The 19,125-nt window shown below is 31.0% G+C and overlaps 1 protein-coding gene across 1 annotated transcript; it reads left to right on the top strand.

Annotated features, from left to right (window-relative positions):
- Positions 1–374: 374 nt before the first annotated feature.
- On the top strand, positions 375–17,643 carry LOC133327049 (potassium voltage-gated channel protein Shaker-like; the record flags this gene model as incomplete). The annotated part of the gene is made up of 4 exons (XM_061535629.1): positions 375–514; positions 10,752–10,942; positions 11,811–12,260; positions 17,502–17,643. Coding segments are annotated over 3 exons (774 nt in total), but the record flags the coding sequence as incomplete, so codon positions are not given.
- Between the last annotated feature and the right edge of the window lie 1,482 nt (positions 17,644–19,125).

A 19,125-nucleotide genomic window follows, 5' to 3' on the forward strand; every position in this document is an offset into this window, starting at 1 on the left:
TAAATGAAAAAAAAATTAATAATATATTTAATAAAAATCTTTTTCTAAATATTTTAGGTAATAACATTTTTTCCTAATGAAAAAAATCGAAAAAAAAACACACATTAATTTTTTTTAATAACAAAACACATCATTGCCACTAACACCCAAACAATTTAACAAATGAAAAAAACATAAACGAAACGAAAAAAAAATTGTAAAACCTTTAGCCTTGTTTTGGAAAAAGAATCCATTAACCTTGATCATCCTGCCAATTCCCTATATTTCCCCCTCTGATTTTTTTCTTAACAAATTAACAAAACAACTAATACCAACAAATCTATAAAATAAAACAGAAATGCCAATTTTTTTAAACTACAACAACAACAATTTGAAATTTTCTAGGCGTTGTACTCTTCTCATCGGCGGTTTATTTTGCGGAAGCTGGAAGCGAAAATTCCTTCTTCAAGTCCATACCCGATGCATTTTGGTGGGCTGTTGTCACCATGACAACCGTTGGATATGGTGACATGACGTATGCAAAAACTTTAATTCTTTTAAAAAACTAAAAAAAAAACTTTTTTCTGTTCTACCTCTTTGTTATTTATTTCGTTTCGTTTTTTTTTTAAACTTAACTCTGTCTCTTTTTTTTAATACTTAGATTTACTAATTTTCTTAATTTTTTATTAATTTTTGTTTGTTCGATTTTTCTTTGTGTTTGAAATATTTTTGTTGTGATTTTTTCAATAACACTTTTAAAAAAATATTTTATTTTTTTAATTTCGTTTTGTATATTATTTTTGTTCTATGTTTAACACTATATTTTTTTCTTATAATATTTTTGTGATATATTTACAACAAAATTATGTGTTTGTCTTATATTTAAAAAAAAAAATCATTATATTTTTTCCATATAATTTGCACATGTGTTCAAAAATCAAATTTTCAAAACAATAACCCCTCAATTCCCGCTCAAAAACAAAAAAACTGATTTGCCAAACAAATCAAGCGACATTTTTTCACCATTTCATCAGCAGCATCAATCATAAAAAAATTCAAAAAAAAATCATTTTCAAATTTTCAAAATACAACTGTACATACAACTTCAACCCGGCACCGCCCAAGCAAAAACAGCAGGGCCCCTACCAAGGGCCAAACTTTTATAAAATATGCACCAATTTTTTAAAATATTTATTTTTCTATTTTTAATGCAAGAATAATTTATTTATTTTTTATTTTTGTATTAATTTTCATAATTATTTATTTCATAATTTTTCTTTCTCTCTTTTTTCCTGCTATCCTTTATGCATCATATGAAATTATTTCTAAGCTTGTAGCATGTTTTTTATGCATTTTTCAAAACAAAAAAATCGCTTTCATGGATTTCATCTCTATCTTTCAATCTGAAAACAAAAACTATTGGCTTTCTCTTTCAAAACAAATCACAACATGCTTTCCTCTTACCTACATATTTTTTTAATTTTATTTTATATTTTATTTCCATCTCTCATCTTTTGCATGTCCTTGCTTTCTTTCGAATTTCTTTGTGGCTTAACAACAACAACAAGCTTCCAATGTAAATCCTAACATAAATAATAAACACTCTACAAATAATAGATCTCTATACTAATTGGTTTTTATCATTCGATCATGTCATGTATCACCATCACGACCACCACCACCCACCGCCATTATTGTCATCGTCATTTGCATTTTTTTATTCTGTCAATCAGCATCAATCAGCATAGCAATCAACCAATCACAAAAACAAAAAACGCCAGCGAATCTATTTTCTTTTCACTACTATTTTCTTTTCAAAATCGAAAACCCGACAAAGTCCATCTGTAAATTTTACAACGTCTCTCTGTGTTTATAGTCACTTGAAAATTCGAATAGGGTTCTTTAGGAAAATATTTTAACCAAATGGAAAAGAGAGAAAATGTCAATTTTTTGGAGAGAGAAAAAAATACAACAATTTTTTTAGGTTAAGGTAGTTTTTTTCAAAACCAATTGAAATGTTAAATAAGGTGTATGTTGTAATCTCACGAGATTATATGAAGATATTCTATATGATTCGGAAACGAAGTGTAATATTATGAACATTAACCGGGATTGTTTTTTGTTAGACATAAAATGTCATCGATGATGATGTGGAAACGAATTCCTATCTGATTGACACCAATACTTTTTGGCGAACAAAAATGTGTTCGAGGAGTATCACCAGATGGCATATTTAATATAATAAAACTGAATATTGTGGCACAGAATTTAAATAAAAATATTAATATCGTTCGACCGATTTTTTTTAAAACCTCTACCACGAGTATACAATTGTATACCCTCCATCATGAGGAGGACATCCCGAACAGGGAGGCTAACTTCGACAGGGACTTTTATATGGAAGCTATTTCATGACAGATTACTGTTGGAAGAAAACGATATACTAAACTACAGATACTAAGGTTGGAAAAAATTGTCTATGAGCTGGAAAATACCGAAAATGATGCGGATCATAATATAAGTAGGGGTTATATACAAACATGGACTAATCTTTTAATGTTCTTTAAAAAATTGGTTCGCAGAATATCAAATAACTGCCAAATCGCATTGCTAAAATGTAGTCCCTTCTGCTGGAAAATTAGTGTGGGTCCATCAATTTTGGGTCACATAGATTTGTAGCTATAATGTAATTCATCATCAAAAATTAATTATTTTATTGGGCTATTCTGTTTTCTGCATGCTGCTGCTGCATGGGGTGTAACTTAAAATGTTATCACATTTTAACTCCAATTCTTTTTCTGGATTCTTTAGAAACCAAACACTTCACTCTGGCTGATAAGCATCTCAAAATGTGTCAAAATCCTCAAACTATAGAAATTTGGGGTGTAGCGTCATATGGGGTGGCTACTCAAAAAATGGACCAATATTGATATGTTTAAGCTGGACGATTTGGTGCCAAATTAGAATCCAACGTATTTAATTACAGTCAAATCGATCGAAAAACGTTATAAAAATCCTCAAGATACCGAAATTAGGGGAGTACCGTAAAATATTGACCAATATTAATAATTTTTGGGCGGGAAGATTTGATAGCCCCTAAATATAAAAATATGAAAGTACAGCCAATTTGGTTGAAAAACGTGGCAAAAATCCTGAAAATACCGACACTCGGGGTATTTTGATACAGAAATTCCCTTAAATGAGGGCTACCCTTAAATATTGTCCAAAATTAATAACTTTTGGCAGGAAGCTTTTATAACCAGTGAGTATCCAAAATATAACATTACAACCAATATGTTTGAAAAACGTGGCGAAAATCCTCAAAATACTGAAAATCGGGGTGCCGTTATATGAGAGCATTAGCAAAGCATGATCCGATCTGCTGCATATTCGATACATTTATTCCCACAGGTATAGACAGCATTTTTGCAACATATCACAAATGATTATGCAACTCATAATACTTTATCTAAACCTAGATAGTGACTGAAGATGGATCCTATATTTCAGGTACCTCCTCCAGAATGGGCCAAAATCTTAATAATTTGTCATATGTCCGATTTGATACAAAGTTTAGATCATGTTCGAAGATGGGTAGCTCCCCCACAAACATTCAAACATTTAGTTCTAAAGAGCAACTTGTTCTCTCTAAACCAGTGTGCAGTAATTCCATAGACCTCTGAAAACCACACTTTTTTACTTGTTAATGCCAAATATTCTATCGAATTATGTAAAATGTTCAAAGCTCTATCGTGAGTCCTACAGAAGTTGCTAAATTTTATTCTTTATTATTCAGAAATATGGATAATTAATTTTTGGTCATGATTTCATGCAATTGTTAATTTTTGGCATACTCCTTCTATGACATGAGCTTTAATATAGCCCCACAAAAGAACTCGCCTCTCAATAAGTCTTTAGTTACACGTGCTGTGTGACATGTGGCACCGCCTTGTTGGAACCACATTTTATGCAAGTCAAGCTCTTGCATTTTGGGCAACAAATGTTGCGTATAACTTCATGGTAGCGCTCACCATTCACATTTACGTTACGATTCGGGGCATCTTCGTAGATGCTTTTTTTACATCATTATTTAGAATCGACAATTTTGCATATACACGTACCCCTTGCACCAAACTGAGCTTGGTCGCTGTACACATTTTTTTGATAAAAAAAGTGTATCTTCGGACGACTTTTCAAGCGCCCATTCACCAAATATTCTGCTTTGCCCCATTCGTCCCAATATTGGCTGATCATCACCAAGACAGCCTTACGTATTCGTTGGGCAGGTGCTGTTACACTTGTAAGACTTGAGGTCTCTGTGCGACCAGAAATTTAACTACAGACATTGATTGCAAATTATAATGGACATGGCTAATCGACCCAATTAGTCGATCAGCTAGAATGTAGGTCAAGGACCAACGGTTCGTGACATAAAATTTTTTCGGGCCACATAAACATTCAGTATAAAAAATAAACGTGGTAAACCTAATTTATTTCCATCATTGAATTATATGGGAATTTTAAACCAACATAATTTCAAAATTTTTAAAATAGCAGTACCTTAAGCATTAATTTTACACTACGTTCCAAAATATATTAATTTCTTAGTGGAACTAAATAATTTAAAATTGGATTTTAAGCATATCTACATAGACTTTTCGCAGCAATAGGAATGACTTATTTTCAGCAATAATAATATTGATATAGTGTTAAAATGCACAATGCTAATATATTTGTCTCCCTCAAAAAAGGCTTTCATTGCTTTAAACATACATATCTATATAATAATAAACATAATTGATTAACTATTCAATAATCGGATAAAATATTTATAATTATGGGTCTCCCACAAATGCTTTTTTATCTGAAAAAATCCGCCAATAATTATATCAAACCAAATCGATCGATTATATTATGCTTCTTATAATAAAAATATAATTTTATGATATTTATACAATTAATTTGCATGATATTTAATTTCAATATATATGATTCCATAAACCAAATATTTTTTCCATTGGCAGTTTATGAAATAAAACAATTTTCAATTTTAAAACATTATGTCATTCTTGTCATCAAAGCGGAATATTTCACATAATTGAAAGGAATGAAGATCGAAGTTTTTCCTTTTAGTCTTCCAGAAAGCAAGAAGTATTCAAATAAACTAGGTAAATATTTGAAAAAAATATGTGGTATCTCAAATATTTCCTAGGCTCAATGTCATTTTTTAATGGAACAAAAAAAAAAGAATGTTCTAAATCTAAAAAAAAAATATCATCGAAAGGAAAATGCAGATATTTTTAAAATTTTTTACATCAATAAAATATTAATTGTTTGGAAAATAGTATCAAAATATATAAACAAAAATATTGATGAGTCGTGAAAAGGCATAATACCAGGATGTGCTTATAAATATCTATTTGCAAGGAGTGATTGAAACAGTATTGTAAACACCAATAAGGCGTAATACTGAAATTTTGTTAATATTGTAATATGAATTAAAATATCTAAATGGCTGAACTTTTTATTCAAATTATATGGGTAAGAACATAAATATGGGTAGTAAAATAAAATTTAGAAATCGCTGTACTTTCTTGGGTAAAACGCTTCTATTTCTCACTCTACTGTTCTGTAATAAAAAGAAGCCAACAAAATTTAATATCATTTTAAATAAAATATTGAATTTTGTGATTTCTTACACATACATATACATATATTCTATGGGGCCCACGACCCCAAAAATCGTATGTTCCATTCTATGGAACATTTTTTTGCCGTAAGTAACTGCTGTTATGTCCGCTTTCCTATACACAAATGTTGATGACTTACAACAAAGTCATGGAAACAGTATCCAATATTGCCCCTCTCCTGCATAGCACACATATTACACCGTTATTTGTCTTTTTCAAATGTATCGCTAGAATTTTGTTAAAGCATTATTGCCATTGTAGTTTTTTTTATCGAAACATTAAAAAAAGAAAATAATGTTTTTTTTTTTTGGATTTCGATGTTTCTCAGAGTCAAGTCCAATATAATGGACGTCTTTTTGGATAATGGATGCTGACAAAAATTCTAGCTACGATACGACAATAACGAGTTGCTTGCGGTACCGGGGAATTCGATTGCAGTCTTCGGCAATGTTACAATTATTTCAAATCGATTAGACTTTTATTGGTGGAAACAAATATTTTTGATTTATATATAATTTGTATTTTTTTAATTTGGCGCAAAATAAATTTCTAAAGGAAAAACAAACTTATTAGGTTCCAAAGTCATTGAAAACCCATATTTCAAAAAAAAAAAAAAAAACAAATAGCAAAGAATATTTTTAAAATCCTGATTTATTTTAGGTAATTTCACATATAACAGTTCTCAGTATGTAAGTGACCTATGTGAGGTTTACCGATCATTTGCGATATCAAAATAAAAAAACCAGGTGTAAATTTAAAGTATATAGTTATAGTTATTCCTGAGTATATCGAACCATATACAAGAAAATAATTAATTGATTTTTTTTACCCAGCAAAAACTTGGTAAGTACCTACCAAATTCAACCAGAACAATATAAAAGTTATTTGCCATTTTATAACCATTGTTTTTTCAATAAAAATAATAATTTTAAAGCAGATTTGAAATATATACTTTTAATAATATCAAAAATATATAGACTTGCTTCAAATTAGTTTTCATATAATAAATTTTGTTAATTCGCTTACATTATACACTTTATAAGGTTTTTTGCTTAGATCAAAAATATAAGCTTACCCGTTTTTTTTCAATAACAATTACAATTTATATACTTTAAAATAATAACAATAATAATAATTACGCGAATATTTTATATAATAAATTATATGAGGTAAGTAATAGTTTTTACAGATATACCAATATAATAACAACGTTTTTCAACTTTTTAAAGTTAACATTTTCTTTTCGGTTAAAAAAGTTTTTGCTGGGTTTCATTTAGCATTATAAGTTAGCTTTTTTCCCCCCAGAGGTTTTCATAAAACCGACATTTGAGCAAAGAAATCAGTTATACCACCACAAATTAGTAAAAAAAAAAATAATCAATTTAAATTTATATATATTTTTTATATAACAGATATGCCTAAAAATAAATATTTCTTTCAGAATAACAAGCATTGCAAACGAATATTTAGAAGCTTGGGTGTTTTAGATTTAGACATATTTTCTGAATATTATAATACTAATATTCAGTACAGCCCTTCTAATTGCTATATCAAAGCATTATCATGCCTATTCTTTGGCGATCCCCTCCTCGATGTAAAATTTCGTGGTGTTTGGGCCATAATTTCAACCTCAGGAGCGATAGGAAATATCGACAAAACTTAAGTATGTGGTACATTTCATCCCCTAAATATTGACCGATCTTTACTAAATATGGGTCTTCACTGGCCCGAGCCCATCCTACATGCAAAATTTCATGAAGATGGGTCCATAACTGTGGTCTGTAACGTGTTTTCAAAATATAATGGACAGACGGACACATGTCTAGATCGACTCAACTATTCCAGATATGACGATCGGTATACTTAAAGGTGGGTCTGGGACCAATATTTTGCGGCGTTACAAAATCTTGGGGCTGCACAAAGCTATAATACCCTGACAACATAATTGTATAGGGTATAAAAGTATGCAAAATAAGTGGTCTAGTTATTATGAATCTGCAATTCTGAGTTCTGTGATGCTGGCGAAATCCATTTCTATGATATGCAGTTGATTTGCTATCTCTGAAACCGCTATTTCAGGCTTCAAGCCCTCTATATAGACATATTGAGGACATTGCTGATTTTCTGCTCATACAGCTTAAAATATATATTCCTTTTGGACCCAATACTTAAACAGACTTTTTTGTGGAAAATTAATTTAAGCTAGTCTAATTGTTGAAAGCACGATAGAGCTTGCAACATTTTAACTAGAAAATTTCCACAGACATTGCTACTACAACTAGGGTGGTACTGGCTTTGGAAAATGGGATTTATCGTTCCAAGTTTTAGTATAGTCCCCACAAAAAAAACTTCAAAAGAGATCAATAATAATGTTCATGTTCGCTCGTGTTGTGTGGCAGCATCTTGTTGAAACGACATATTTTCCAAATCATATTCTTCAAATGCAGGCAAAAAATTGGTTTTCATATGACATATCGCTCCCTTTCATTGTCGTTTCTGAAGAAGTTAGGGGCAATCACGCCAAAGAGGGCACCAAACACTGACTATTTCTGTAATGGCCTCTCTTTGTAATGTAATGGCCTCCCCTTGATTACTTGAGGATTCTCAAAACCCCAATTTTGTTTTTGAACATACCCACGATTGGACTATTTCTTAAACTATAATATTTTCTTAAAGCACGATATGTGACTGTGGCAAAATCTCCATGTTTATACCCCCAGCCTTATGGCTAATGAGGGTATATACACTTTGCTACGCAAAAAATTTCCTCATCGAAATATTGATTTAAGACCCATGTTTATTTGGGCCAAATCCGTTTCAGACAATTTGGAGTCCATTTACAAATGTCCGTCCGTCTCGATTTCTTCCAAACTTTGCACATTATAATATGTATATTAAATTCAAAGATGAGGACAGTCGGTCCACTTCTTCTGGTACCTTCCCCACGAAATTCTCACAATTTTGCTGAACATTAATTTTGTAATATCATGCAATTTGAACAGAAAAGTCCCAAAGATGGGACTTAACGGAGCATTGATTCCAGAACCTCCCCCACAAAGGGTCAACATTTTCATATATTTATAAATCCAACATTAAACGAATGAAATGTCCCATTTGAACCAAATTTAACACAAAGCAATATTTTTTACCCATCGGCCCACTCCTTAGGGTAAGTCTTCCACAAAGTGTCAAAATATTCATTCCAAGTGGATTGACCCAAACTCTTCACATCGTCAAATTTTTCCCCACTCTATATCAAGTTCGAATTCGAAGGTTCAAAATTTTAAAAAAACGAAACGAATCCAATTTGGAATGTCCGATTTGCTACAAAATACACACATCGTAATATTTATTTTAAACTTAAATCATGATCGAAGATGGGACCCATCGCTCCCCTACTTCTGATAACTTCCACGTTATAAAAAATAACATCAGTTATGTGTCAAGCCTTCGTTATTTCAAGTGATTTATTATTTGCAGAGGCAATCCAAATCGATTATGGAGGGGAGTACTAACTATAAGCTGATGTAAAGATGCTCAATGTCTCGCAAAATTAGCTTATTTCCGTCTTTACTTGCAGACACGATTTAAAGCGTATTAAGTATCGGTATAAGTTTAATGTGCCAAGTGCGTCAAGTTGATCTGATAGGCCCATATTGAAAACTGTTTGGATAAACGTCTTTATCTCACATCCAGTTATTTCGATTTTTATTATAGTCTATATCAACAGACTACCCCTTGAATCTCTTTTGTACTTTCCTTACATTCATTTCCATGTGAAGGGCTTACTCAATTAGGAATCCCAACATTAAGTTTCTCTTCGTATATATTGTTTATATGTTGTGTACATTTAAAACTATATATATATATATATATATATAAATTAAGGGCTATACCTACTTTTTAAGATTTGGAACAGATATATTAATTTTTTGTTAGAATTCTTAAAAATATTCTAAGACATTCAAAGGACTTCTAAGTAGTCTCACGATATTCTGGCCAATTTATAAAGTGACTTGCAATTTATTAACTGACTTAACATTAAAAAAAAAATAAATATTTATATATATATTTTTAATACAGAAATTATCTCTCTCTACCTTCGTTAAAAAAAGTTTCAAATTAGGCTTACTATTGATAATGCTCTCTAGCTTTCGCTCTCACACCACCTCGTTCTCTGTACTCTCAACCAAATAATACGCTGTCTTCTAAAACAAAAATATATCTAACATCTAAATATCATAATTATTTAATTTAAAAAATAATTTATTTCTTTTTTTTAAATTTTAACTTAACCATAACATACATTTTCTTCTAATACTACATTTGTTTCTAACTATTATATACATAACTGTATATATAAATAATAATACCCTAACATATACCAATATACATACAAATGTATTAATTGTCTAACATAATTTTATACATACAACATATTATAAATATATATAAATATTAACATTTTCCCCTATATTTATAACACATTCAATTTTTATTATATATAAAAATATTATATTAATATATAAAAAATTTCAAAACATGAAATGTTTCAAAATTTTTGCTCCATAATTTATATTATATTTGTATTTTCATTTTTTTGTTTTTTTTTTTATATCGTTCGTTTATATACATCGTACGTACTCTCTGTTTCTTCTTTCTCTTCATGTCGACAAATCAAAATCCAAAAATATATATATCGAAATCAAAACAAACGACAAAATATCGCAAACCAAAAATTATTCAAAAAATAACAATTAATCGAAAATAATAACATTGCCTGTGAAAAAAAAACCAATTACCAATAACCGTTATATACCACCCGTTAACCGCAATTCGATTACTTTTTCCCACTCCCATCATCGACACCATCACAAAACATTTGCTGCTCAAAAATATGAAAAATTCCAAAACCGAAAATAAATCAAAAAAATTAAACGAATTCAAAACAAAAAAATGGTTACCGAATAACTGCAATAATTCAAAAATGTTTGACACAAAACCGAAATTGATTGACACTCTACTATGTGTGTGTGTGTCCGTGTCGCATTAATGATGGTTTGTTTGCAAAATGCCAAATAGGCCGGTCGGAGTTTGGGGAAAAATTGTGGGATCACTGTGTGCCATTGCTGGTGTCTTGACAATCGCTCTACCGGTACCGGTTATTGTCAGTAATTTCAATTATTTCTATCACCGTGAAACGGATCAAGAGGAGATGCAGAGCCAAAACTTCAATCACGTTACTAGTTGTCCATATTTACCTGGTACATTAGGTAAGTTTGAGTTTAATTTTATAACACCCATACATACACACACACCTGTTACTTTTTTGCGCTCTCTCGCTCTCTACAACAAACAAATATTGTTCTCTTTAAAACAAAAACTGCTTTCCTTTTATAACAATCCCACCACACAAATAAACAACACCAACAAAATCCACGTAACAAATTTCCACCAGTTAACAGTAAACAAAAAAGAGAAAAGTTGTTTCTCTTTTTTTCTTAACATAGCACTTTTCTTCTTGCTCGCTCGCTCTCTTTCTGTAGTTAGGCCAATACACACATACACACTTGGAAACAACACACCTGTAGTATAGACTGACCACTCAAGCACACTTTTTTCTTCTTCTGGGAAAACTCCATTAAACATAACATCCAGTCCAGACCACTCCAGTGATATTAATATCCTGTTCCCTCTCGCTCTTTTCCTCTCCCCTATATCCCTTCTCTAAGAGTACCCAATTTAAAAGTAAAGTAATTGCTTCCATGTTAGGATCCTTTTTAAAGAAACCACCAAACACATTTTGCTCAATTTTTATATTTTTTATTTCTTTTTCTATAATACCCAACAAACCAAACAACAACAACAAAAATGGTCTAAACAATGCGCTAAACAAACTAAAAAAAATTGAAAAATTACAACAAAAAACAACAACAACTACACCACCCGACACAATCACCATTCACCACCACCACTCAACGAAAATAATTGCCCATTGCCATCATCCTGTAACAAAAATATCTCGTTTGTTTTGTTTTTTTTCTGTTCATTTTCTTGTTCATTTTTTTTTCGATCACAACAACAACAATTTTGTAATTGTAACCGCCCTCTCCCCACGTTACTCCTTGTTATCCCAAGTAGGTCAACATTTAAAGAAATCATCGTTGTCTGAGTCCTCATCAGATATGATGGATTTGGATGATGGTGTCGAATCAACGCCGGGACTGACTGATACGCATCCTGGTCGTTCGATGGTTCCATTTTTGGGAGCCACCCATCAACATTCTCATATAGCTCCAACAACGGCCTCGTGCGCCACCGCCGCCGCTGGCGTCGCCAATAATACGGCGGCGTCTGCTATAACCACAACCCTGCCAGCAACGCCTCAGCAACAAACGCCAGACAAACAGCAGCAGCAGCACCCGCAGCAACAACACCAGTTGCCACATCAGCAGCAGCAGCAACAACAAATCCAGTTGCAAAATGGCTATAAACAATCTGCCATCAGTGTTACCAGCAGTGGTAACATCCAGACCCATAGGCATAATAATGCTTTGGCCGTTAGTATCGAAACCGACGTTTGACTACTGGGTAAGTGTTGGGCTCTCTGAGTCCTATATTATCAGTTTTTGTGTGTGTTCTTTTGTTATTGTTATTTCTTTTTTATTTTGAAGTATACATATATTTTATTAGTCTAAATACATTTAATATTTTTAATAAACTATAGAATGTATATTTAAATTTATAACATAACGATCTCTTATCCTGTGTAATTTCTTCTGTGTGTAACTGATTTCTTGTGCTCATCATATTGTACGCTCTTAAACAACAACAAACAAAAAACCGTACAACTTATCTTTTGTAATTGTTTGGAGAAATAAATAACTCTTATTTCGAAAGCATTTCACTCTGTCTACTCTCTTGTTCTCATTTAATAACTCTTGAAACTCATATAAAAATAGAGAGAGCTGAACTAAAATAGTGGTAGAATATCATTTACACGGTATTCTTATCACTGAGAAGAGTTTCTTTGTTTACATTCTCTTATTGTGAGATAAGTAGTACAATAATGAACTCTTCTTGGTGATTATTATAATTCTGTGTATTGGAAATACAGAGACGCCCTGTGTTTCTCCTATTTCGAATTAGAAATGTGGAAATTTCTAACAAGAATATAATTATGACCGAGAAGAGTATCGTTTGTATTAATACCATTATTATTAATTTGCTCTCAGTATCGTAAAGTAACTTGCAATTATTTTCACAATGTATCTTAAAATGTGTATTTAATAAATAAATGTAGTTTAATTTTGGTAATCATGGTTTCATACACTCGAATTCTCAAACAAATACGAATTATACAATTGTTCCATGACCATTTGGTGCTGTCAAATATCAAAAATCGTATGTAAAAAAAGTGAATCTGCTCTAGAATCTAAAAATGCAATTACTTCATGTATGATAGATGGGCTAACAATAGAATTTTACGCCGGGATGAAGGGGTCTTTTCGGTCTCCTTTTCCAGAAATGATTGTAAACTCATTTTAATCGGGATTATAGCATACCAGAATATTCTACAAAAAAAGTTAGACATAAAGTTTTAGACCAAAATTAAAAAATCTGTCTAAACGTCAAAAATCATAAAAATATGAATCTCGTGTTAGAAGGATGGTATAAAGAACACAAATATTCTCCAAATTTTAATAGAAGTCACTGAAAAAGAGACGTTAATTTAGAACAAAAAATGCAAAAAATCTAAATTTCCCAGTACTGTCGTTCAGTATTATAGAAAAATTTAACAAACCTCCCACATTAAGGCCGAGGTAATAACATTGCCCATTGAGCAGGGAAATTTGCCATATATGAAATGGTTGGCCGAATCTGTACACGAAAAGAAGTAAAGCGTGGAATTAATCCAACAAAACAAAAAAATGAGCGGAGTGATAGTCAGACGAGGCCGACCATACGATACCCTACACAACTACCACGGAACTCTAACTTTCTGCGGATCTTTATACCGAGTCTAGGCAATATTTCGTAATATTCGCACCCTCTGCACGGTTAGAGGTAAACAACACCTCTTCCTTACACTGGCATATTTTCTGAATATTTGTAATATTCAAGACAGCTCTTCTAATTACCTGTCCAGGTTCTCCTCACCCTGGGTTGTTTTGTGATTTTCGGCTTATAATTGTGGCTTATACAACACAAAAAATTTGGTTTTCGGTCCACTTCATTCCAAAATTATTATCTGATCATCACCGAAAATTATAAGTGTTGTCCTTGACCATAACCGGAACCTCATGGAAAATGTCAAAGCGATCAGCGCTATATTTCCGCCCTCTAGTGTGGTAATGGGTTACTAAAAAATATCTGAATACGTAAGCACCTGTAAATATTTAAGTGTAACTCCCACATCCGAGTACATACGACACTCCTCTTGGATATACTATCAACTTCTCGGGTCTATGTCCTACAGGGGTAAATATATACACCATAGAATACAAATTTTGTAATTTTTCACATAAAAGTCAGGATCCATTTGACCCGCTAAATATTGTCCGATCTTTATCAAAACAGGCATGCTTATTCTTTGGCCCGATCCCCTTCTCCAAAAAATTCGCGATGTTTTGACCATAATTGCGGCCTCTGGAGCGACCAGAAAATCAGACAAAAATAAAGTTTTTGTCCATTTCATCCCCTAAATATTAACTGATCTTTTCCAAAAATAAAAGGGGGTCTTCATTGGCCAGTACCCATCCTACATGCAAAATTTCGTAACTGTGGCCTGTATCGTGTTTACAGACACACATGTCTAGATCGACTCAGCTAGACGAGGTATGACGATCGGTATACTTAATGGTGGGTCTAGGACCAATATTTCGCGGCGTTACAAACTTTTGGGGCTGCACAAAGCTGTAATACCCTGACAACATAGTTGTGTAGGGTATAAAAAGTAGAATATCAAAACGGAGACGTTAACCTTTCAAGTGATATCAATTATATTGCTCTCAGATGAGGGAATATTTACTGACGTCTACGCATTCTCATATTCTTTAGTATTTATATCACCACACTAGAAGGCGGAAATGAAACGCTGATAGCTAGGAAACGTTTTCATGTGTTCCGGTTATGGTTAAGGAAGTAGCCTATAATTTTCGATGATGATTGGATGATATTCTGGCATGAAATAGACAAAAAAATGTATGTTTGTCTGTTTCTTTTTAGTCTCTCTGGAGGCCACTATTATAAACCGAAGATCACGAATGTCACAGGGAGAAGGGGATCGGGCCAACTATTTTGCTGGTCAAATGAGCCAAGACTTTTGTGGGTAAAATAACAAAATTGGAATTGTATAACGTACATGTCCACTCCGGGAAAACATAATACGTAAAATATGCCAAGGTAAGAAAAAGAAACAGTTGATTTCTAATCGGCGAAGTCAGGAACCCTAGCCTATAATCCTAGTTCATGCAAGAGCCAAATATGTGATCTTTCTAACGCCGGCGGAATTTTCGTATTTCGATGATTCAGTGAGGAGGTATCATATCCGCCCATTGAAATGCATGTTAAATTGAGAATGGGGGGTGTTCCCGGTGTTCGATTATACGACAAACATTTGCATTTTTTTTAGAAATATATGTTTAGAAACGAATCTAAAATGATTAGAAATATTTAAAGTCTGTTCTATAAATCCATGAAATGCTATATCATGACGAATCCTAAACGTCAGACATTTATCCGACTTTTCTGAAAAAATTCTAAAGTCGGTTTTTTAAACGCTCAACAGAGTTCTCCATTTTAGAATTTCATATTCTGTTATAATTTAGTTAAAATTATTTTTTTAGGATACTAATCTCTTATATATCCTCAAATAGACATGTCCAAAAAAGTTCAGGGGTCAGTTTTTATTTAAGGGGACCACCCCCATTCTCGGGGTCAAAATTTTTGTTGATATAATTCGAATCTACACTGATTAAAGAATGTCTCTACAAAATTTCAAGTGAAAATCTCAAGAACTGTTGAAGATATATCCGATTTATTGTGTCAGCATCAAGTGACGGCTGAAGGGCTTCTCAAACTTTAAACGCGTTTTTCTCTAAACATTTTTTTGCGAATGGCGGGCACGATAACTCAAAAACTAATAATCCAATCGGTTCCAAATTTTGCAACGTTTCTCTGGGAGTGTATAGCTCTCGTATGAACTAGGATAAAGCCAATCGGTGAAGATCTTCCTTATTTTTTAATTTGGTTTTTGGTAAAAAATCCTCGATTTTTCAAAAATATTTTTTCAAAGGGCCACCATTTTCTTAATTTTAGAGCGAAGTCAATAATCCTAGTTCATACGAGAGTCAGACATGTACTCTTTATAACGCCGTTCGAATTTTCGGATTCCGATGTTCCAGTGGGGAGTTATCATGCCCGCCATCAAAAATAAGGACTTTTCTTTAATTACAAAAAACAACAACAAAACAATAACAAAATTTTTTTGTAAATTATTTTTCTTCTCTTTTAAATCTTCAATTATATATGTGCAAAGTTACAAACCTTAACAAGCATTGGTATTGATTTACCAGCCCATTGAAAATCTTGAAAAAATAAAATCGAGAATGGGGGGGGGGTTCCCTTAAGAAAAAATTAAATAAGATACAAACGCATTTTTTAGAGTTATTTTTAAACAATATTGGATAGGATATTAAGCGATTAACTTAATGTTTATCTATAAATTGAAACTTTCTTTAAATTGGAACGATATATATTAATATCACATTCTAAACGTTCTGACTTTTATCTGACATGTCCGAAAAAATCTAAGGAACTTTTCTACATCTCTCCCCCAATTAAATATGTCGTATTTCTTTTGGATTTTATTAAACACATATAAATATTCGAAAATCTTGAATTAGCAACATTTCACTGTATTTGGAGAATAAATATCGCTCGCTTATCATCGAATAATCCAGAGAATGAATTCTGATGTCAGTTGTAGTTCCAAAAATAATATAACAAAATTGTTGTGTTTTTTTTTTAGTTCTGGACTGGGTTTCTTCTATGAAATACTATTTTATTTCCCGTATTTTATCACTTTTCATATCGAATTTTAAACTTTAGACTTTTACACGACATGTCGGAAAAAATTCGAAATTCCTTAACTACAACGCATTTGGTTCCCAGAGGCCAAAAGATCTTCTAATAGAAACATTTGACCAACTTTGAAAATTCAATTCCTCGAACCGTTCAAAAAAATCATCCTTAATACTATACACTAATATTAAGATTGAAACCATGATTGCCAAATTGTTAAGTTAACATTTATTAAAAATTAATTTATTGCATAGAACATACAACTTTTCAAGTGCTTCAAATACAATACGACTAATACATAATTTAAGATAACATATATAAGTAAACATTTATATATGTTTTTGTAATAAGTAAATACCCCATTCTTATCAAATAGAGTTTTTTTCTATAAAAATTGTAAAGCAGTAATTTTTATTAATTTTATTGGAAACAGTATAAGAGATTTTTTGTGATAAAAACGTATTTAATATTTATTTAAAATTATTTATTTTTTTATAATTATTCTAATTATATATATAAAAATTGAACGATTTCAAATTTTAACAAATTCAAAGTATACAATAAAATTGAGCTTTTATTTTCTTTTGCATTTCAAACAAAAAAATCAAAACCAAAAAATATGAAAACAAATATCAAACAAACAAAATTCGCAAAAAAAAAAAACAAAACCAAAATCCGAATGGCAATCAAATTATCCTGAAACCGAAACGATACGATCATATTACGATTTTCCAAAAAAATGTGTAGTAAAAAAGACGTTACGTGCGATATTTTGGCCTTGTACAATACGTTGGATGCCAGAAACGACTACCAAAGCTGTTTAAACCAAAAAAAGAACAAAACAAAAAAATAATAATTTATGCAAATATTTAATTTTAAGTAGTAATTTAACTAATTAAATTGAAACAAATTAAAAACAGAAAACCCCAAAAAACACAAAAACATCTTAATTAATAAATTTTGAACAACAACAAAAAAAACCTTATTAAGAAGAACAAAAAAAATTGCAAAAAAAATATATAAAAAATCAGAACAAAAAAACATCGAAAAAAATTCACTAAAAACAAAGCTAGCAAATAATAATATAATTTAAATTACAAAAAAAAAACAATACAAACAAAATCCCAAAAACCTGAAATAGGTAAAAATCTAAAACAAATTAAATGAAATATTAAAGATTTCAATAGCAGAAGAATACATTTGAAAAGAAATACAGTTTTTTTTTCGAAAATCAATGAAGAGACAAAAACAAGCCATTCATGAACAAATCCAAAAAGTAAAGAAACTGAAACGAATAATCCTTTCCGTCACATCACGAAATAGTTTCCAAAATTGGGGATATTTAACCAATAGCAAAGATTGTTTTAAGAAAATGCAATTCTCACAGTCCTTCAGAGGAAGAATAAAATTACACGATCTGCAACAGCTATAGATTCGGTATGAAAATAAAAAAATAAAATAACAGTAAAAAATTAACAAGGTGATAATGGCTAGAAAAAATAAATAAAAAAAATAATAATTTATGTAGTCGAGAGAAAAAACAAATATTCCAGAGAATAGAATAGAAGGTGAGCAGTCAAACACCAAGCACAGTGGTTTTTAAATCAAAATATTTTTTTTAATAATTTAATTTCGTTGCCATTGTATAGTCAATATTGATCAATGATCCTTTATAACTTTCCACTTTGAATATGTAAATTATTTATATTTTAATAATCTATGTTAAATATTTCACCGACTTGTTGGAAGGAATATGGATTATATTGCATATTCCGCAGAAAATTTGATTTTTTTCTGCATGTTTCTATATTCAGTATTTATTGAAATAGGTTCACTAAATTCCTCCAAAATTAAATGTCAAAAACAAAAATTGTTCAGAAAATTATCCGACTTGTCGGAAGAAATTCGTAGGCATTATATATCGCCAAGAAAAATTTGAATTTTGTTGCATGTTCTCATATTCAATATTTATAGAAAAATATGTTCGATAAATTCCAACACAATGGAATATCACAAAAAAAAATTTGTTTAGAAAATTATCAGACTTGTCGGAAGAAATTCGTATTGATTATATAATAATTCTAACCAAAAATGTAAATTTTGTGGTATGCTCGCATATTCAATATTTACATAAATATCTCCGCTAAATGTCTCTCTTCTTATTTCTCCAAAATAAAACATTAAATAATATAGTTTAGAAAATTATCCGACTTTTCGGAAGAAAATCGTAAAACTTTTTTCTAAAAAAATACAAAATTTTTTTGTCTTTTTTTCCCAATTCCATCACTATAGAAAATAATTATTTGAAAAATATCACACAATAAAATATAGTTTAGGAAATTATCCGACTTTTTGGAAGATATTCGTAGGG

The sequence above is a fragment of the Musca vetustissima genome, unplaced genomic scaffold, assembly GCF_032173495.1.
Source record: "Musca vetustissima isolate MV318-11 ecotype Yass unplaced genomic scaffold, APGP_CSIRO_Mvet_v1 utg218510, whole genome shotgun sequence".
In the NCBI taxonomy this organism is placed as follows: Eukaryota; Metazoa; Arthropoda; class Insecta; order Diptera; family Muscidae; genus Musca; species Musca vetustissima.